The 23,788-nt window shown below is 38.9% G+C and overlaps 1 protein-coding gene across 1 annotated transcript in view; it reads left to right on the top strand.

The window, feature by feature from the left end:
• Window positions 1-23,788, top strand: part of dnah7 (dynein, axonemal, heavy chain 7) — a 422,487-nt gene that overhangs the window by 74,903 nt on the left and 323,796 nt on the right. The window contains exon 16 of the mRNA XM_039755900.1: window positions 2,589-2,782. Within this exon, the coding sequence (XP_039611834.1) occupies window positions 2,589-2,782 (194 nt within the window). The remainder of the gene's footprint in view (window positions 1-2,588; window positions 2,783-23,788) is intronic.

Below are 23,788 nucleotides of genomic sequence, written 5' to 3'. Positions count from 1 at the left end.
TGTCACACAAAAAAAAAAATTAAAAGAAACACAAGCCAGACTTGCCCTTCATCCATGTCTGCCTTCTCAGAGTAGGCTTTACCACGGGCAGGCCCAAAAATGGGGTGAGGATTACACATAACAAGATGAAGAGAATAAAACTATGTGGTCTTCATATAAGACAAAACAAGGTTCTTTTATATTTAAAGATTTATTTAAAAAAAATCTAAAAGCAACCAAATCCAGAAAGACGCAAACCAGACACAGTACCTTTAAATGGGAGAGCAGGGGTTAAAAGCCAGGAAAACCAAACATCAAAAAGAAGCACAAAATTGAAAAAGTAGAAATCCATGCCATCTTCTCAGTTTATACTGCTGGATATTGTCAGTCCTCCAGCTGCATTTTCCGGTGGCCCCACCTCCTTGGGCTCAATGTTCAGGATGCAAGGAAAATTAGAATGGCAAAGAAAACACACATGTGATGTTATTGTAATTCAAAAATGCACAATGAATAATAAACAACAACACCATATCAATAAAAATCATAATGTTACATAAATGTAATAAAGACTATTTAAAAACAGAAAAAACAAAATACAATTTAAAAAACAACAAAAAAGTTGTTAAACAGAAAATAATCTGAAAAGACAGGAAACAAAACCTGCCTTAACAATGACAGAAATCATCTATCTATCCCTCCATCCATTTGCTTAACCCGCTTGTTCGATGAAACTTAAACAGAACATTACAACGAAAAATGAAACGGCAAAATAGAGGGGAAAAAAAGACACAGTGAACCATAACACTTGTTTCTTTTTTTTTAGTTGTTCTTTTTTATACTTTTTTATACTTTATTTAAAACCAGTTTTTTGACACTGATCCTTTTATGCCAGTCTGTAAGTGATGTCTAAACTGTACAGGAATTTCCAATACTTAACCTAAATGTGTTTTTAAAGAGAGTAAATCGTATCCAATCAACTGTTTTCTACTCTTACTACAACAACTGAATATCTTTAACAATTGCACTAAAGTTTTATTTAAGCAGGGTACATCATATCCATTCAGCTGTTTTTAACTCCAGTGACCTGAATATATATAAAATTACCAGGGCATTCTCTGGATTATACAACTGGTCTATGCTATACATCGTCACTACTTATATCATCTTGACTTGTCACTTTAATTGTAGGTATTTCTAATATAGGAAATTTGTTTTAATATTTGTGCACTCTTTAAGAGATACTAGACTGAAATTAATTATTATCCTGTCAGCAAAAATAAAGAACAAAACAAAAGAATTTTATTGGTGAATGAAAAAGTAGTTGCATTTATGCTAGAAATGTTTTTGACCTGCAGTAATGCTTGCATTAATTAATTGCTATGGAAGGTGGGTGAAATATGCCAAAGCAAAAAGTTCAAAACAAAATAAGGAATTTTGCATGGAACAGAAGAAAACAAAGAGAAGGACTGTCCGATTTCATTCCAAACAACAAATTGGATTGTACCTGGATATAATTTTGTCAAATTACCTGTACACTCACAATGAAAGTGTGTCTCCAGTGTCTACTTTCCTCACAAAAAATGTTCATATCAACTTTCACTTTCAGCTGGTTGTTGTATGTAGGTAGCAAATGCATTTTGTTAAATATGGTCACTGTGTTGTGATGCTCAAAAGTATATATTACACCTGTTTTAATGTTGACAAAAGCTATCTATTTAATTAAGTTCATATCACCAAATAAGCATGTTTATGTCAGGTGTAAAAAGGAACTAATTCTTATTTTATCTATTAAAATCTCTGGTCTATGTCACTCTTAATGTTGACGTCCTATTTACAACTGATATAATATTTGGTATAATCCATAGCTAAAACACCTTCCTTTTTTTTCTAAAGAAATATTTTAAAATACATGTCACATTTATATAAACAGTAGTTCATCTCAAAGTTGCATGCTACCATTTGCTGAAGGCCTATGTGGATGATGTAAATTGTACACCAGCAATAAGTACTGCTCTGCTGCGCATTGACCGCCTATGAGTTTTTAAATTATTTTTCACATCCCAGAGATGTACAGGTGAGGGAGACAAACGCTTCTATGAGAGTTCATATTTACATGAGTGTGCCTACATTGGATTCTGGTTCCTGCCTTGTTCATAATACTCCAGCTCCACAGTTACTCTGTATTAGAATAAGGGAAGTAGGCTTTATAGATCTTTCATACTGATATTTTTATTTTTTTCATGTAGGTGACTTTATTGTCTATATACCTTTGCACAAATAAAACACGTGTTCAGTCTTGTCACAATTTGGCAAACAATCCTCTCAACATACCTAGTAACTAAGATTAATCAATTTTATTTTATTGGTTGGTCTTCTTGGAAAACTCATCTTTTGGAAATGTAATTGATACTTTACAAAGTTTAAGCATAATAATTCAGTTTATTTTTTTATAATTAAATGCTGAGCACTAAAGTCACACATGCCAGTGGGGTTTTATCTCTTTTGTTTGAACAGATTACCAATAAATTCCAATTTAAAATGTGAAGTATGAATACCCTTATTCGTCATAAGTTAAAAAAAAAAATATTGTTTGTTTTGCTTTTATCAAGGACAAACACGTTTTGGCTGTTGTGGCAATTGACAAGATGTTGGAAAAGCTGAAAAAATCAAATGAACTTCTGGAAATGATTTTGAAAGGCCTCAATGAATACCTGGAAAAGAAACGACTGTTCTTCCCTCGATTCTTCTTCCTTTCCAATGATGAGCTTCTTGAGATCCTGTCTGAAACCAAAGATCCCACAAGGTATTTATTTTTGAACCGTTAAATAACAGCATAGAATAGGTTGTCTAAAGAGTCTTCTTGTGTTGATTTTAGCTAAACTCTTATGCTAGGGGATTGAAAAATAGTGTATATCAGCATATATGAGACATATATTGTAACTGTAATTTGGGATTCGGACCATGTAAAAACTTTTATTCATATCCTTGAACAAGCTTACCATACCAGTAATATATGATAAGCCTTATCATTTGTGCAGTGGCATTCACATTATGTGCTAGACACTGATTAGTGAGATAGAACACGGCTAAGCCAATTTACTCTTTCACTCTCAAATGATTACAAATTCACTTATACATTATATAAAGCTGTATCCATTGTAAATAAAAATAAATAGAGACAACATGAGTGTCGGCATCCCAGCTGGAAATCCCTATTTACCGTATATACTCACGTATAAGTTGGGTCTTGAAACCTGAAAAATCAGTCATAAAATCAGACCTCGACTTATGTGCCCGTTATAATATACGACACTTACATTTTATTTTGTTCTTTACATCTTCTTGCCTCCTCCAATCTCGCATCAGTTTCTCAGTTGCCACAGCGCAGTTACCATTTTCTTTCACCACATCAACGACTTTTAATTTAAAACCAGCTTCATATTTTCTTCTGATCGAAAGCTCCTACGTAGATAAGGGCTGCTCTTACGATAAAGGTGTATGAGGGTGTGAGATACAAAAAACACATTAGAGTGCAAATGTCGCTTTGGAATAGTTTGGGTATTACCGAGTGATCACGTAGGCACAATAGAGAGAGAGAGAGGTTAGGAGCACATGCTGATACAGCGCATTTCCGCGCCCACATGGAAAACAAAGGTAGTATGCTCCGTGGTTACACTATTAGATGGGCCTTAGCATATCATAATCTCTTGGACCAATAGCACAAGTTTTCCACATTTGACTGATACGACCGACATTATGAAATACCAGAAATTATATGTTAAAATCAATACCCAACTTATTTGCGGGAGAACTTGTCCATGAGTATATATAGTAAAAGAAATAATGTTTAAAGAAAATATTGAGGTGAATAGAGGGCATATCCCCAGGTGTTCAGGTTGTGCCACACTTGGCAGTCAAAAATGAGAGATCTACGTCCTACTAAAGCTGGTTCAAATTGAATAGCAAATTCTTTTGGTGCCATTTTTCAATGAAGCAGGACTGGAAGAAATGAGCCTTGGATTGCAGGGCAGAAGTGAATATCAAGACTCCTTTGAGATATCTTCTTTCCATTTTGATGATGGAAATGCTGGGAAGGTTAGAGACTTTACCTCGTCCTTAGCATCTCCCCTGTGTTCCCTATAACAATACCCTATTATGTACTCACCCAACAGTATTCATTAAACACACTTAGTCCAATTTATTGTTGTGAGGAGCCACCTCTAGTTTTGTTAGCAGTGTGCAGAAGGGAGAAATCTCTCTTGGACAAGGTACCAGCTCATCGCCATGTACATTGACTTTTGTGGGGTTAATTCAGATTTGCCAGTTTTTCTAAAGCAGCAGAGTTCAAATGGATCAAACCTTATTAGTAAGTTTAGATAAATGATGAAGAAAGTATTCCTTGCCTTGACTTGCTAAGATGGTTAATTTCCACTGTCCATGCAGAGTTAGAACTTGGGTTGGTGCTCTTTGTGCACAGTGGGGGGTGGCTGTCAAGAGGATTGTGCTAAGTGTGAACAAAAAAACCTGGTTACACTACCATGCAGATATCTGACATATAGAAAGACAACCAAAGTTTCAAGAGAAAAACTTACACAGACACAGATGGAAGGAAAATGAACAAACTCCACCAAGCAGCGAACAGGTCAGGGACTGCAATCTTGTGGAACTACAGCACCTAATATAAAAAATAAACCCACAATTTTCCTGCAAATAGGTGAAAATGGAACTGACATAAAGACCTATTAACAATTTCAGGTTATCTAAACATTTTCTAAAAAAACTAACTGAGGTTAGTTCCATAGCCTACATTTTGAAACTGAGCCATTTTATTCAGTATGACACAGTCAATTAAACAACTTGCACATCTAAGTAAAATCATATTTGTTTCCTAAGCTTAACCAGGCAGAGAAATCAGCAACTCACACTACGCTTAAACCAAACAGACAACATGCCAAAAAAAGCGAAGTGGACTGTCAGTTAAAATTCTAAAGGTGCATCTAAATCAGACAAATTGCCACTCCTCATTTAAAGCTTGACCTCAGCAAATACAAAAATGTCTTTCCAAAAAGATTTCTCATTATCTCGAAATTCCAAACAAAAAGAGAACAGAAGAGCAACTTAACAAGCAAGGTCATGTCAGAGAAAAAGAGAAAGAACACAATCATGCTGACCACAGCAAATGTTTAATTGGGGCCTGCACCTTTGGAAAAAGTCTGCATTTTTTGAAGTCAAAACTCATTTACTGGGATTTTGATTCCTTCCATGTTGCTTTTAACCCCCCACACACTTAGCCGAGCCTCCAGGCTAACAAATAAATAGCTATATATTAAAAAAAATCAAGGCAGTAGCACAGCATTTGAAGAATGTCAGTAACAATGGATTTGAAGCTAAATACTATTAGTTTCTCATGCACCATCTTTGAACAGGTCAACGAAGAGGACATATACAGTATGAGTGGTCGAAGTCATCTGATGAAGGATGATTATTCCATAGCTACACAAACCGCTAGCAGTAGTAACATTTTTATAATTATAGAGTACACTGAAATTCTTACTTGCACATGCAACACATTGCTAGTTTCCAGTACCACTATATATATATATATATATATATATGTATATATTGTGACAGTTTAGGGTTTTCTCGCACCCTTGTACCCTCAGACCACTCGTCAGACACCAGATAAAAAGTCCAATTATTATTTATTATAATAATAATGTGCACAAAGCACGCTCCTCTCCACAATACTCAATAAACAATACAATACTCCAATCCTCCAAACTCCCAGACGCTTAGCCACCCTGCCTCCCAACTCAGCTCGTCCATTTGGGATTTCCCACAGTCCTTTATACTGCTTGACCCGAAGTGTTTGAGCCCTCAGTCCATATGATTATCCAACACTTCTGGGTCGGGTAATTCTCTTTTTCTTCAGCCCAGAAGTATATCATTCCTTCTATTTCCACAATCGTGAATTACTTCCGGGCTTTAAGGAAAATATAAGTCCCTGGGCCTCCCTGCAGCATCCTCCGGTGGCCCCCATGGTATCCAGCAAGGCTGTGGTGAAAAACTCCAAGTTCCATGCTGCCCTGCTGGAATTCAGGGCCCTTTCATGTTGCAGGGATGGCTTCATCTGGCGGTTTGGGGGTGTTGGCTAGGATACACGGCTGGCAATCCCTCACAATATATATATATATATATATATATTAAAATATATAATCAGTTCACTGTACAAATCCACTTACCTGATATACTCCTTGCGTTTTTGATGCATTTGAATAAAAGAAGAAACCTGTAAAGATACCAATTTTCAACTTGGAGAGTGCTGATGTGGGTATTTGACAGAATAGCTAAAGAGCACTTTGCGTGTAGAATGTTTTCAAGCCACATGTACATTTTTTTTCATGCATAGAAACTTATCATAGACTCGTACAACTAAGAGACCTGTAAAGATACCACTCCAGAAACATTTTGCAGTGCTAGAATCAGTATTCACAACTAGAGCTATGGCCAATCGTCTAAATTTATTACCTGCAACATCAGAGATTTTTCTTCTGCAGAAGCTCTAATGAGCTTTAGTCAGACTCTTAACATCTATAAGCTCCTGACATCCACTGATATGGAAAACTGAAATAAAAAAAAAAACTGTAATTACATTTCTGTAGCACTAAAATACTACTTTGATACAAAAGTCAAGGCCAAACCTGTGTAGCAGTGCTGATCTTGGAGGCGTATTATGAGCAGTCATCCATTCCTTAATCATTGTTAATTGGTTCCTTGAAAATGTGACAATTACAGGAGCAGTTTTTGACACAGCAGCAGTATTTTAATTGGGAATTCTTTGCCTATGGGCGGCACGGTGGTGCAGTGGTAGCGCTGCTGCCTCGCAGTTAGAAGACCCGGGTTTACTTCCTGGGGCCTCCCTGCGTGAAGTTTGCATGTTCTCCCCGTGTCTGCGTGGGTTTCCTCCAGGTGCTCTGGTTACCTCCCACAGTCCAAAGACATGCAGGTTAGGTGCATTGGCGATTCTAAATTGTCCCTAGTGTGTGTTTGGTGTATGGGTGTGTGTGTGTGCACGCCCTGCGGTGGGCTGGCGCCCTGCCTGGGGTTTGTTTCCTGCCTTGTGCCCTGTGTTGGCTGGGATTGACTCCAGCAGACCCCCGTGACACTGTAGTTAGGATGTAGGGGGTTAGATAATGGATGGATGGATTCTTTGCCTATGGGTGCAGCTGGTAGTGTAGAAAATCAATTGTCACGGTCTAACTGAAGGCTTGAATCTTGGATTGGGGAACACTAGTCCTGGAAGGCCAAAATATCTCTTAAGGATTTAACTCTTAATCAACTGATAAGTGGTACAAAATAAATTAGGTGAATAGATAAGGTCTATATGACATTGTTGACTTGATCAGAATACATTTCATGGGCAGTGATGTGTGGATTGACTTAAAAACATGGGCAGATGTGGATTTACCCATGTATCGAGAGTGAATGGGTCAAAGCATAGATTTTTCAATCAGGGCAGGTCGATGCAGGTTCAAATGGAGACCGTAAGCAACATGAGTGAGAAAGAAAAATGATGGTGGAAAAAAATTTGATGAGAGGAAAAAAATTTTTTTGAAGGGAAAAGAATACATTTTTGATGGGAGCCATAACAATGCCATGGTGTAATAACTTTAAGAAGCAAAAAAATTCTAAAAAATAATTAGATATCTATGAGCATTATGTACAGCAGTTTTTCCTAGACATATAATTTGTTGCCATAACCCAAACCAAAACTTTCTGTACTTTATTAGCCCAAAATAACACAATGGAGGAGTAACAAAAGGGAAAACATAAAGTATCAAACAAACCAATAGGAAGAAATCTGAATCTGCACCACTGAGTTTGACTTTAAAGGGGTCAGCCTATGACTTTCAAGCACAATGTCTCACTCACTTGCCAGTTGTCTAAAACCATTGTCTTAAGCACATACTCTCATGCCAACTTGGCTTTCTGCTTCTTTCTCCAAACTTTGCCACACTTATTGTGTGCCAGCCAGGGTCTCTTCCTTGACTCAGATGTGTTCCTTGTTTATTTAATATTTTAATATATTCCAAATACTATTTTGTTATGTTGTATTTATGTAAAGTAATATTGTGATATTTATTAGTATTTTTGTTATTTTATATTATTTTATCATTTATTGTTTTTTTTGGTTATGTTTGTTTATGGGGTCCAAGGAGAAAGGGCCAACTATTCATACACGTGGTGTACTAGCCCTAACAGATACCCTGCAGCTTTGGCATTTTCTTGGATTTCTCTTTTTAAATTATACTTTTGATTATTGGATTTCATTATGATTAAATGGTGAGAGAAAAGAAGAAACCAAAACACCAGCTGGAGAAAGTAAACCTCTAGAGCTAAAAAACTACCCAGCTGGACCCCAGCATTCTACTGTATATAAATGTAGACCCAATTATCCAATGAAGATATCAGTATTAGAAAAATCTTATGTTGTGCTCTTCAGTTTTTTTATACTTCAATCTTTAAAAGCTGTATATGCTTCAACTGAGAAATAAAATATAAATAGCTCATTAATTTTCTGTACTGTTTTCAACTACACACTACCTTGCCACAAATGCAGCATAGACAACAGACTGAAAGTGGAACAATAAAAGCTTCCGGGCAAAAGTCCTGCCTCACTTGCCTATACCACTGCTAAACTCCTTGTTTAGACTTAGATCTTTTTAGGCTGGCTTATTGAAAACCTCACTGAAGCTCCAAACAAATGCTATCCGATTAATCCAGATCAATAAGAATGCTTCTGCCCCTCAGTGTTCTTTTGCTTTACTATCTCCAAATCCTTTCTATTCATTCCAGTTTAGAACTCTTCTCTGGATCTTTAGATTCCTTATTTTTGTTTTCCTCAGTATCTCCGGTCAGTGGTCCCCTTATCTGGCCCTTCAAAAAGCCTTTGTTCTACTTTGGACAATCTCCTCCTTCTTTCTGCTCTATCTGCATGCTTTAAATATGTAATGTGTTTCTTAGTTCATACTTCCAAGATGTAGAACGAGTTTCCAAAGAGCATCTCAACTGCTTTCAGTACACAGAATATTGTGGCGGGTGGCCGGAATCCTTACCCAGCCAGGACGGCCAGAGTGTGGAAGGACTGGGGGAGAGAGTATTTGTGGGACATTTTCTCCCCCGGGCTAATAGAGGGCAGCCCCCTTGGTTTCCAGGGGGTGCAAGGACCTTTCCAGGACCTTATTTGGTCACACTTCCTCCACACCCGGAAGTGTGGCCGGAAAAAGCTCTTTAGGCACCTGGAGTCCATCCAGGTGCCCTATAAAAAGTTGGCCAGAGTCGGGAAGAGAGTACAAAGCCTGCGGAGGAATGGAGAGAGAAGGACTGGTGGCAAGAAGGGACTGAATGGTATTGGTGTGTTGTGTGTACTGGTATTTTGGGCACGTCAAAGCTGTAAATAAACTTGTGTAGTGTGGCAAAACCTGTTTCCTGCCTGTCTGTGTCCAGGTTAGGGTGGCGGTACGCCCCTAGGGGCTCATATTGGCATCCCAGTGCCAAGATGGCAGTTTTAAAGGGCTGGAAGGGAAATGACGTCATCTATGCCGGAACTGGGAGTGGTGTCCTTGTGCCCGGAAGTGACGTCATCCTTGGGGCCGACAACAGGCGGGATTTCCCGGAAAAGGTCTGCAAGGGACTGAGAGAGATAGTACACTCTGCCACCCCCTCACTTGGCATAGAACTACTAGTGGTTTGGCCCTTCAGCTGATTCTCATGCACACGTGTGTGACAATATATATATATATATATATATATATATATATATATATATATAAGCTATTAAAAGCATGTTAGGAAATGCACCTTAAGCTATAAAATACTTTTACTAGTCTATATATTACAAGAATTAATATTACCAATATATTATTATAACAAATCTCTTCATCTTCATCTGTCTTTATTGATCTTCATCAAAACTAGGCAGTAGCAAATATTGATGGAATATGAAAAAAATCAGGCAAGTTAGCCTTTAAATGTTAAAAGATATATAGGGGTTTTCTGGAAAATAACATTTGTGACATTATGAATCAATAAAGAAAACTACAGTAAAAGAAAAACTTAAACAGTACTTTGTAATCTATATAGAAGACAATAAAATCAACAGCACAACTGAACTGCACAATTAAATTTTATGGATTGAAATACTGAATTATTTTTCAGCAAAGAAGTTAAGTGGTGGAAGTGATTTGTGTCGGTCAGTACAGTGGCATCAGGATTCTGAATCAGGCATAATTTGTTACAAGTTTGTGAATATAAAGCAACAGAAGACATCTGGTAATGTCTTAAATACTGTAAGTTTCAGTTTTAATTAGTGAGATTTTTCAGAGAGAGTTCAAGGCACTACCTACTGTAGAACATTTTTAAAACCAGCACTTTCAGCAACAAATGAAGAAAAGGAGCTGAAGGCCAAGCTCCAAGATATGTGTGAATGCACTGAGCTTGGGAAGAGAAAAGATTTTAAAAGAGAAAGCTACATACTTTATAGCCAATAGTCCTAAATACCGTCTTTCCTGACAAAAAATATATACTGTACAGTTTTGACTTTTAGAATATACTCATTATGTGGTATGTTGGTAAAAGCAGTAAACAAATGTGCCATCTTTGCAAACTTTTTTTTGTTTTACCTCTTATGGCATAATTAATTCACAGTTGGACTCTAAGTGTTTTCTTTCTGCTAAAATAAAGCCTTAACTTATGACTTCCTTTCTAAATATACTTCATTGCATACCTCAAAGTACTTGGCTTAATTTTCAGATTTTTTGCCTAAATATATTATAATTTTATTATAATATCTGACTCAAAATGGATTATAAAATGTTTTTAAATTGGCTACTAAATAGTGTTTGCAAATTTAAGCTTTTAATACTTAAATGATTGTTTATCAATTTACAGACAATATTGTGTACTTTTTGTTTACGGCTTATAAAGTCCTGAAATAAATAAAATGATTAACCAATATGGAAAAGAAGTTCCAACCTTATACACTACCTTATTAATAATTATCTGTGATTATATAGTTTAATTATATGCATTTAAATAAATACTGTAAATACAATTGCAATATGTACATTTTACTATAAATGCCTTAATGATGGGAAGATTTTATATATATATATATATTATATTGCTCAAACATGAAAGCTAATTAAAATTCTTGTTTTTACACTGTGCTGAAGACTTCGGGCCTTAAAAGGAACATTTTAATAAGGACTGAAAAGTAATAGGCATAGATACTGTAGATGACTCATTCTGAATGTTATTCAAATTGCTCTTATCTTCCTGTCCTTATCTTGCCTTCTTCAATTTGGGATTTGTTAGGAATTGTAGCCTGAATAGTTTTATATGTGATTAAGGTATGTACAGTGATTTTACAGACATTGTGATCAGCTGGGTAGGAGGTGCTGGGGCAAAACAGGCACAACAAAAAATCCATACTGGGGGAAGGAATATCACTTTAGCTGCCAGTGTTGGTAAACCATTAACAGGCGTCTATTTTCCATAGATATGCATGCATTCCCTGGCAAAGCAATAGTAGATGAGGGTGTAAGCACAAAGGTAACCCAGTCAACATCAGGAAAGTCTTGCCTTCTGCACAGAAATGGATAATCTGGTCCAACTGCCAGGCAATGCAGAGTGGTCCCCTGTAATAGGTGCATCCTTTCCCCTTGTTACATAGAATGGGCACATCCATGGACTCTAAGGATGCCTGGCTCCTTAAATAGGTATTTGAGTTCAGGAATATCTTGTAGGAACAACTGGGCCTTTAGTATGAGTTCTAAGAGGAAGAATTCATTTCTCAGAAATAGCTGCAAGCTACACTGTACATGACATGGGTGAGCTTAGATTAGTAAGAGATAGACAGAGAGTGTCTGGTTATCAATTTGCCTTACTGCGCTCTCTCTTTGTGTATACTGCCCTCATCTCTTGGTGTTTAACAAAGTGATTGTTTTTATATTTGGTTCTTTTGTTCTGCATTAAGGTGGCAGAAAAAAAAATCAGTATAGAATAGTCTATCCAGTACTTCCATGTAAATTACATGTTAGTGAAACAGCAGGAAATCACTCAATGTAAGATTTTCCAATACAATACAACTAATTGTATTGTACTATACAATCAAGTACACTAACTTATATAATATTTATAATGTACATAAATACATGTAGAATAAAATGAACAAGAAATTGAATCAAATGAAAAATTTCAGTAATATTTAATATGAAACTAAACACATTGGGTCAAATGAACTAAACACGCTGCATAGATTGACAGATTGCTGAAAGAGTGGCTTAATGCCTCGGCCCACTTCCACCTTTACAGATCTAGGGATGTGACTGCGTGTGTATCCATTTCTTTCTCTTTAATAATAATAATAATAATACATTTTATTTATATAGCGCCTTTCCCATGCTCAAGGCGCTTCACAGAATCTTAGAAAAAAAACACAGCAGGGTATATGTAACATTGGATACAAATGTTTTCCTGAATAGAACAATGAAACAGATAACAAAGCATTAACAGTGGGAGAAGGGAGCATGATTTGTATGTTTCCCATGGACACCAAGGGGTAATGGTGCTGACATGAGCCAGTGAAGGTTGAGTGCTCTTGCCAGAGTGGGTCTCTGCTTCTGAGCAGACTGTAACAGACATATAGAAGGATGTACTGAGGCTCGTGATTGTTTTATAGACTGATCCTGATTGTGTTTTAAACCTTTATATTAACCTATTTATGGGTCATGTTTATTAAAAGATTTTAACATCCACAAGAGCATTGGATTTTAATTGATTTATTTATGTGTTACAGCACTGCACTTTAATTTGAAAACTTTATTGTCTATGGTTGTGAATAAAAGCACTATGCACTTTGGTTTCAGCCTTTCAGTTGTAATGTGTCCACATCTCCCCTAATCCATTTTGGTTCCTGCCTATTGATGCTAGTGGATCATACAGTATTTTTTAATAAAATATGTAAAAAGAAAAAAGTGAAGGTCTGAGAATCATTAACCTGCTGTGGTCTACGAAATACAATATTTTAATTGTACTCTAAGAGCAAAGAAAATAAACAGCTTGGTGTGAGGGAATGCACACACTTACATCCATACCATTAAATACTGTTTCATTTACAAAACTCTGAGTTCTAATTAAAAAATGAAAATGGTGCCCCTCCCAAATTAGCTGGTCATCTGTTGGCTCATTTTGAATATTATTATTGTTTGGCTGATTATGGAAAAATGAAACAATGAAGTGTTCTGAAACTTAAAAAGCCAATCATTGAAAATCAAGATATAAAACACACTGTCCATCTGCAGAAGTAATTGCTTATCAATGTAAAAAGCATCTGGAACAAAAACTCAATGGACCTTGAAGTAGATAGGCAGCAGAAGACCATGTTAAGTTCCACTCCTTTTGATTAGGAACTGGAGGATAAGGCTGTAGTGAGCACATTGATCAATAATGTGGGTCAACTGAAGACTGGAAAATATCAGATGGTCTGATGAATCATGATTTCTGCTCTCATCATGCAGATGGTAAGACCAGGATTTAGAGTAAACTGCACAAATCCATGGGTCTATCCTGCATTGTTAATGGTACAGGCTAGTGGTGGTAATGTTTTATTAGTTATACTGTATTCCTTAATAAGGTAGTGGTAGTATATGTGTTTTGGTATTTTTTGAATGTCCATCCCTTCATAGTCCTTTGTTCAAAGCGATACTTCCTGCAGAGTAATGGTGTTATTTACAACAAACACAGTGACATTTAATTCAGTGTCCTGCAAAGTACCATAATCTGATTTGAATTGAATATGTTGTCAGGGCAGCACTGTGGTGCAGTGGGTAGCCCTGCTGCATTGCTGGTTCGCTTCCCGGGTCCTCCCTGCGTGGAGTTTGCATGTTCTCCCTGTGTCTGCGTGGGATTCCTCCGGGCACTCCTGTTTCCTCCGACAGTCCAAAGACATGCAGGTTAGGTGCATTGGCAATCCTAAATTGTCCCTACTGTGTGCTTGGTGTGTGGGTGTGTGTATCTTGCGGTGGGCTGGTGCCCTGCCCGGGGTTTGTTTCCTGCCTTGCGCCCTGTGTTGGCTGGGATTGGCTCCAGCAGACCCCCTTGACCCTGTAGTTAGGATATAGCGGGTTGGATAATGGATGGATGGATATGTTGTCAGAAAATCTGCAGAAGATATTTGATATTATCAGTTCATTATGTTAAGAGACAGAATTAACACTAGAATGCCTGAATCCTACGAAAATACTCGTAATCCCAACCCACCTTAAATACCTTCGCATCTCTCCATCAGCGTCTTTTGTTTTGTAAATGTGTCGATCAGCATAAGCAGCAAGCAGGCTACTGTCCCATCCCTTACCTTAATGGAGCTCAACTCGGGCAAAAAGCTTTCCCGGCTCAAGCCTAGGCTCTTTATCTGCATGTGAAGTGAGGTGACTGGAGTTGTGTAGGGTGAATAATACAGTATATTGTTACAGTAATCCCTCCTCGATCGCGGGGGTTGCGTTCCAGACCCCCCCGCAATAGGTGAAAATCCACGAAGTAGAAACCATACGTTTGTATGGTTATTTTTATATATTTTAAGCCCTTATAAACTCTCCCACACTGTTTATAAATATTCCCTGCACAGTTATACAGCATAAACCCTTTGTATTCTCTTAGATATTAGGTAAGATTCATTAATATTATGTATGTAAACACACTGTTTATATACAGTAAACCCTAAATATTATTTTAAAGATATCTAGTGTCTCCGATATCATATATGTTACAGCCATTACGATAGACAGGCCACCAGCAATAAATACGTACAATGCAAGAAAAATTGTATACAGTAAATGTGTGTACAGTGACACTAAACGTACTGTGAACTGGGACGCGGACACAGACAGACGGACATCGTTGGCTCCACCACACACTGTTTATTTACAATAATTATTTACAAAAAAGTCACGTGCACAAACCCCAGTGCCTCATACACCGATCCCCCAATTGTCCAGGCCACACAGTCCTTTGTGCCTTTCTCTCTTGACCGCCTCCCGTCCTCTCTCCAGCTCTGTCCACTTCCACCCGACATCCACTGCTGACTGGAGGGAGACGGCCCCTTAAATGGGAACCTGGATGGGCTCCAGCTGCTTCCCGGCAATCAGTCCTGGCCACACCCCAGTGTGGCGGAAGTGTCGGCTGCACACCCGGAAGCCGTCCGGGTGTCCCCTGTCGTTTTCCCCCCAGCACTTCCTGGTGTGGCGGAAGTGCTGGGCTCCAGGGTTCCTCAGGCACCGGGCGCCGCCTGGTGGTGGCCACGGGTCCCTACAGGGCTTGGCTTCCAAACCCTTTACCCGAGGCCCCCCACATAACCAGGGTGGACGCCCCCTCGCGGTCTGGGGGAGGCACAAGCCCTCCTCTGGTCCTCCTGGGCGTCAGCCCCGGCTGGGGACCACAGTACGTACATGTACTAAGTACTGTAAGTAGAAAATGAACTATAGTTACTCACCAACAATGACACGATGACGAGGAGTTTAGTTTTACTGCACAACAAAGGAGAGTGTTACAGCTCTTCTATAGGAGCCTCTTCAGGCAACTGTATAGCACCGCCGTTGTTCTTCTTCCAGCAGACTTCAATCCAAATCCCTAAAGCAGATTCCATCCAGGCTACTGCCTTATTACATCCACTTACAACTCGTTTTGCACCCTGGTAAAAAGGACGCTGTGGCTGTAGATCTTGTATTCCTTTCCTACTTTTTAAATAAAAAGAATCGTAGCCTCATTGATGCCGTAATGGCGTCCTACAGCGGTGTAGCTTTTCCTTTCCTTCAAAATATCCAAAACGTTTAGCTTTTCCACAATCATTAACATCTTCCGCTGGCGCTTGGGCACAGCCCCTGAAGCAGTAGCAGGAGCAGATCGTTTTGGAGCCATAATGAAGGGCTTGACTACACACAAAGATAAACACAAAAGAGCACAAAAGTTAACTCCTGGTTAACGCCGCGGAATCGAATTCAGCGCTCCGTCGCTGAACCATTCAGCACACAGGAACTTAACTGCGTGCTCTGATTGGTTAGCTTCTCTGCCATCCACCAATAGCGTCAACTGTGCAAACCAACTGAGGAAGCATGTACAGGAAGTAAAAAGACTCATTGTCCGCAGAGCCCACGAAGCGGCGAAAAATCCGCATTATATATTTAGATATGCTTACATATAAAATCCGCGATAGAGTGAAGCCGCGAAAGTCGAAGCGCGATATAGTGAGGGATTACTGTATTTGAAATACATGCATTTCATGTGTGTTCCATGTCGACAATGATCTGGGTAAGTGTAGAATGAAAGGAATTGTCAAGCTAGAAATGCTGAACACATACCTAAAGCAGAAACTTTTTCCGTGTTATACTAATAATAATGTGAAGTGTATAGTGTCTGACTACTTTAGTTCAAATATCCTAAATAAACACATTGCGCTTTTATTCAAGAATTTAACCAAAGAAAAAAAAAAACATTTACCTAGTAAGGTAGTCACTGATTGTGATTACAAAGATATCACAATGTATTTATTATAATGCAGACAGTTGTGGGATGAGAACAGGCTTCCCGGCTAGGTGGGAAGTTAGGATTATTACTTGGATGGGAGGTCCGAGAGGCTGGATGGAAAGATCGCTCTGTGCCCAGCTGGTGTAAAATAATGGATGGATCAGGAGAAACTGGAACTTGGGAGTGGTTCCATCCCCAATGTGCTAGGTGGCAGTGGTCTTCATATGAAAACCTAGTCTGGACACCTGCAGGGGTGCTAGGGAAATGGAGTCTGGAAATGTATCTCTATAGGGGTCCCTTGGGGTTGATAGAGGGTGCTGTCAGGGGAGGAGCAACCTACTTTGCCTTTGCTCCTTAAGTGGTTTCATGGAGGAGACAGAATGGTACCAGAAGCATTTCTGGGTCTGGCATAAAAGGAAGAAAAACTCAACTGGTGAACAGAAGGAGAAAAATTAAGTATGATTATTTCTGATTGTATTTTGGATGGATGGATTGTTTGATGGAAAGAGGTGCTTTGCTGACTCTGTGGTTTGGAGTTCTCTAGCGTCCCTAGTGGCTACACAGTTTATTCAATAGGCATTCCACTTTTTATTTTTAAGTGATTTGGTTTCCTATATATTTTAGATATTGTATACACGCTATACAGGGTCACAGGTTCTGCTGGAGCCAATCCCAGCCAATACAGGACGCAAGGCAGGAAACAAACCCCAGGCAGGGCTCCAGCCCACTGCAGGGCGCACACACAGACACACACACACACACACCAAGCACACACCAAGCACACACTAGGGACAATTTAGAATCGCCAGTGCACCTAACCTGCATGTCTTTGGACTGTGGAAGGAAACTGGAGTACCTGGAGGAAACCCACGCAGACACAGGGAGAACATGCAAACTCCATGCAGGGAGGATCCGGGAAGTGAACCCAGGTCTCCTAACTGCGAGGCAGCAGTGCTACCTACTGCACCACCATGCTGCCCATGATCACATTATTAGTTTAATTCAACTAACTCATTTAACTTTTTACTTTAATTTACCTAATACTGAATTTTTGATCATTTGCTTATAGAACAGCTTTAGTCTGTCAAGACATGAACTGAATAAGATGCCAAAAGTGTGGTGCAGGCATGCTAGCCTATGTCACCTCCTGTGGGTGCCATGGATGTATTAAATTGCCTATGGTATTCAACTGAATTCATTGCTCTGTTTTTGTAAATATTCCATGAAATTTTTCATGTTAAACACCTTTTCTCTGTTACACCTTTGCTGTGAAGGAATGTACCCATTCAGCTAAAAGCTTCAGATTTCTTCTTACATGTCATTCTGCTGATACTCCATTGGATTGAGATTTAGTATCAGGTGATGTAATTCTATCAAAAAAATTCACGGCCATTCTTGAAACCGTTATAGCCTTTTTGTTGAAACAACCCATTTGTTAACTGGTCCAAAACTACCATGAGGCTTTTCACTTGATTAATAGTGATGCTTGGACATGCTTTGACATTTAATTGCTGCTCAACATGTTTGTGTTTCACAAAAACATATGCCGGCTACACCATTGCACCAGCCTGCATTGTTGCCAGATGTATTAAAGGTTTCATGGTGTTTTTGTCTTATTCTTGTCATCAGATCACACATTATTTTTCAAATACTCAAGTGTCCAGTGTTTACATATCTTAGCATTCTTTATATTTTTGTTTTTTTACTAATGAGTGTGGAGCTTAGTTGAGCCATTATGTATGTACAATGAGCAGGTGAATCTATTATAGTGTCTGCTTAGTGTAATTTTTGGGTTGTTTCATAAGCATTTCCAGTTCTGTATAATATAGCAAAAAGTTTCAATCTAAAGCTTTTGCGTCTTACTACCATAAATTCTTAAGATGTATAAAATGTTCATTACACACATTATTGAAGACTTTTTCTCATATTTTAAAAAAACAAACAAACAAGTAAATCCTTGAAATTCAAGCTATGACAAATTAATGAGCTAAAATTAGGTAGAAAATGAAATTTGAGGTTACATTTATTTAACAAAAAATGTTTTAAATAGCACCTTTCTTTAGTGAACAACAAACTATATCCCAAAGCACTTTACAAGTTCAAAGCAATAGAGCAATTGTTTGCAGAACTGCAGTCATGACTGATCTAGAGAGCCATCCTCCAGTTAGTTCTTGGTCATCTTTAGATTAGATTATATTAGATTATATAAACTTTATTAATTTCATTGGGAAATTCAGATGCATTAAGCAGAAAAAAACATAAAAAATAAGGATACAGACTTACAGGATAAAAAATACGGCCAATCAATCAATGAAAATAAAGTTAATGAGTATAACAGATGGAAATATTGAATTGCCTGATTGCAGTGGGCAGAAAAGACCGCCAGAGGCACTTTCTAGCACACCATGGTGAAATGAGTCTTTGGCTAAAAGTGCTCCGAGTGTGCCTCCTGGAAAGGAGGGAGAGGATTTTTCACAATGGCACCCAATTTTCCCAGCATCCAAGTACAGTCTGCTCTGGCCCTTCTTGTACAGTGCCACTGTATTGGCAGACCAGTCCACTTTGTTATTCATTTGAATCCCCAGGTACTTACAGCTCTGCACCACTTTCACATCCCCCCCGAAGGGCAACTGGTCTTAGAGTCCACCTCTAGCTATTTTGTCTTGCTGATGTTGAGTGGTAGGTTGTTGTCCCTGCACCACAAGATGAAGTCCTCCACAATCTTCCTATACTCTGACTCATCTCCATTACTAATGCAGCCTGTGATGGATGAGTAATCTAAAAATTTCTGGATGGGAGACAGGACAGTTCCCTGAGGTGCTCCAGTATTAAACACCACCCTTTGTGCCACACAGGCCCTCAGCCTCACAAACTGCTGTCTATTGGTCAAGTAGTCTGTGATCCAGGAGATTATTGGAGCATCAAGTATTCAAAGCCTTCAGCTTTTTTCCCCAGTCAATTGCTATGATTAAATATGTCTGGAATTGATTTTGTTTAGATTAACTTTCTCAGACAAATATCAAGTTTGGACAGACAAGGTTTTTGCATTCACCCTGGATTAATGAATTCTGACCTAAAGAACCGTATAAAATGACTGTCCACTGGTATACATGAAGGAAATAACAGGATGCCCATAGTTAACCAATGGATTATCCTGCTCCTAAATAATTTTGTCTAATATACATAGATATAAATAGAACCTTAACTTTGGCATGAAGAGAAAGCAGAACATCATACGTTTTTTTTTTTTTTTAAACCGTGTCCTGTTCGGCTGTGAAGCAATTAGAATTGATGTCTGAATGCTGGCGACTAGCCTTATAGTTTTTCTCTCAGGTGGAGCGTTACAGCTTCTGCTGACGTCACGCCTGATACCAAAACTTTATTAAAAATATTTTTAGATGTTTTTAAGATTCAAACCGGACACGGAGACAAAAGTGAAAGAAAAAGAAGAGAGAGATGGAGGTAAAGGGGGAAGGGGGGGGTTTCGTATAGAATAAACAATAAATGAACCAGAATCCGCTTCTAGACCATCAGAAAGAGAGGGGGGGAAAAAAAAAAAACAAACCACAAGACAAAAACATTGCTGCATCAGCTACATGAAGATATATAAAAGTAAAAATGTTTGCTGACAATCATACAGTAATTATTACTGAGGCATTTAGGGCCACCACAACCTTAGATCATGTGCTGAAGATGTCCAAGTCATACTTATGAAATCACCATGTGAGCACCTGTGTGCGTACGCACGCTTGTATGTGTAAGGTTTCTCTATAGGAGCATCCAATAGTGAGTGTGAAGGGCCACAGACCTGCCCCCAAAAACGTGCGGAAGATGAAGGGAGTTCCAAGCCCAGAGATCCAGAGGTCACCCCAGAGCACGGAGACCCCAGGGAGGCCGTCACCAGAGAAGCCCCAACCCCCACTCAAGAGGTGCAGAGGATCACCCCGGGGGTCACAACCAGCAGCTGGCAGAGTCCCGGGAGATATCAACGGCAAGCCCTCAGGCCCGCCCGCAGCCGCTCTTCCCCGAGTCGGCCGGGCCCGGAACCCAGCAGCCCGGGACCCAAGGGCGACCCACCCTGCCGAGGACCCAACAGAGCCCAGGGAACCAGATCTCATCAGGCAGCCACCGGGAGCGACCAGACAGATGCTTAAGGCAGGGGGATGGTAGGCAAAGATGTTGTAGTATTGCCAGATGTCCCAGGAGAGGGGAGAACATCATACGTTTAAATACATGAAAAGTGAATACTGTTTTCAGCAGTGAATATTTTCACCTGCTAAATGTCAACCTGAGCTGCACACACAGTAGCATAGTGCTTAGCATCATTGCTTCACAGCTTCTGAAGTATAAGTTTCAGTTTTGTCTTCATCACGGCCCTGTCTATCACTGGATTGCTAGCTCTCTGAGCCCCTTACAAAATTGGTGGGTTTCTATGAAGATATTCTGCATTTGTGGCTGTTATTTTGCTGGCTGTCTTTGTAGAATTTATTCATGACAAAGCAAACCAATTTCATTTTATTTAAAAATAAACACAAGGTTTACAACAGCTGTTTATGTGACATATTTATTCTGCTGGGTCTCTGGTGACTTTTTACTGTAAGTTAAACATCTTAGTTACTTTTGATAATGAAGGTATGAAGAAGCACACATGCAAAACACACAAGAAAAAGTGTTAAAGAAAGTACTTGTATGATGACATAATGCAAAGTCCAACAAAAGCAAGCTGAGCTGTTTGGAATACAAGAATCCAGCTTTGTTCTTTTTCTTGTACGCATTAATAAGTTAATCTTTTTTTCCTGTATGTTTTATCTGTCCTTTTGGTAATCTTACTCAAGTCAAGATCAACCCTGGAAGCAAACATTTTGTTCTTCATTTAATTTTGTAATCAGAAAATAATTACTAACTTACCTTTGATGTACAGAAGTCAGTGCTGCCTTTATCTTTAACTATTTAAGGCTGCTAGTCATGGCTCATTTAATGGTACTTTTCTACTCAATGCTTTTTAACCCTTGATGAACCAATGACCTTGTACACTGAAGCTGGATTTTTTGTATGTGATATTAAAATTCATTACCTATTTGCAGATCCAAGGTTTACACAAAATACCCATTTAAATGGTTTAAATATATTTATGACTTCTTTAGACTAATATTAATGTTTTTGCAAATTACAGTCTTTATGGTAAATATGCCCACAATCAGACCTTACTTTGTAAGGAACAATATTTTGCGTTCTGATGCTATTTATATATATATATATATATTTATTATAAAAGGTGCTATATAGTGCCCGACCCGGCACAGACCACGCAGAGGCACGTGTATAAAACACACAGGCTTTATTCTTTTCTTCACCCGTGGGCGCACGTCTTCCCTGTGACCCACAGGCAATACACAGTTCCAAAGCACAAAGCACAAAACTATAACCAACCCTTTCTGGCACCATCACTCCTCCCAGGCAACCTCGTCCTCTTCCTCCCGATTCTGGCCAAGAATGAAGGGAGTTTGGCCCGTTTTATAGCCCACCCGGAAGTGCTCCAGGTGCCTGACCAGCTGGTCTTAATTGCACCTCCGGGTGGGGCTGGTAAGTCATCCAATGTGGCGGCTGGCTCTCGGCAGCACCCCCTACCGGCCACGCCATCTCCCAACCGGGCTGTGGTGGACTCCATGTCCCATGGAGCCACGGGGGAGACTTAGGAAGGACCCACGGCCAGGGAGGCTGCCCCCAGGCACCCCAGGGGAGGCATTGCACTGTCCATGGTGGCTCCCCCGGGACGTATGCAGCAGAGGCGTCCCGGCCGGGCATGGGACCCGGCTGTCCATCACAATATATATATACACAGTATATATATATATATATATATATATATATATATATATATACTTATAATCTATCCATTCATTATTCAACCCGCTATATCCTAACTATGTGGTCACAGGGGTCTGCTGGAGCCAATCCCAGCCAACACAGGGCACAAGGCAGGAAACAAACCCCGGGCAGGGTGCCAGCCCACCACAGGGCACACACACACTAGGGACAATTTAGAATCGGCAATGCACCTAACCTGCATGTCTTTGGACTGTGGGTGGAAACTGGAGTACCCGGAGGAAACCCACACAGACACGGGGAGAACATGCAAACTCCACGCAGGGAGGATCCGGGAAGCGGGCACCACCATGCCTCCCAAACTTATAATGTATTTTAAAATATTAATCTAAAATATCTTCATTCAATTTTTTTTTTAATTAGCACTTTTAACCAAGGATTCATATATGTTACCATGGTTGTTCAGTAACTTATTGTTAATTATAGTAAATGGGAATTCAGTTAGGTTTTATTTTAGCCTACTAAAGAGTGCTGTGAGCATGTTTATGAATACCTTATGGAAATGCATTTTGTGCAAAGAGAGATGAAAACGTCTAGTCAACAAGGCTCCCCTAAAGTGATGAAAATTTTATGAATGTTTACAAAAAAAACACTAAATTAAAATGCTGTGGATATTTCTGTTACAGTAGATATTTTAGTGTAAAGGAAAATATGTGTTTGAATATATGCTAGACAGATTGTGTAGCTGTCTCTGACAAAATATGCAACCAATAGATAAGTAGATACAAAGACAAATATATAAGGCCTTATATGTTTGAAGAATGTGTTTGATGATAGGTAGTGTGTGTCTATTTTAGGATAACCCTTCCACGATAAAACAGCCTCCTACATAAAAGATTCAAGAAAGCTAAAATTCTTTCAGAATAAGATTTTATTTCAAAAGGCATGAGAAAAAGAAAGCAATGGAAGAAAACTTAATAATACCATCCTGACCAATAATTCTCGTCTCTATATTTGCCTAATTTTAAGCAGGGAACGGAGAGGAGGTGTTAGGTCTCCCAATTGCACATCCAAAAAATATATTACAGTTTGAATCAAACCATTCTGTGGAAAAAATAAAGTAAACGAAGAAAGTGTTTTAGTGATATTTTGAAATGTAACCTTTGTCAAATGTCCCTTATTCTCTTGACTTTTTTTGAAATGCTATAGACCCATCTTACTACAGGAATATGAGGGCAGCAAGGTGATATTTAACTGAAAATAAGGTCATGAAACATTTTTTTGCAGTAAGAAGGTGTAGTAAATAGATGAATAGATGGATGTTTAATCTGCATTTACAATTTTAAATGTCTGGGACTACAATATAGCAGAATCCAGCTCATATAAGATGGACATTTTTTCC

Source organism: Polypterus senegalus, chromosome 6 (genome assembly GCF_016835505.1).
Source record: "Polypterus senegalus isolate Bchr_013 chromosome 6, ASM1683550v1, whole genome shotgun sequence".
Classification (NCBI taxonomy): domain Eukaryota; kingdom Metazoa; phylum Chordata; class Cladistia; order Polypteriformes; family Polypteridae; genus Polypterus; species Polypterus senegalus.
This window is presented reverse-complemented; position numbering and strand designations above follow the sequence as displayed.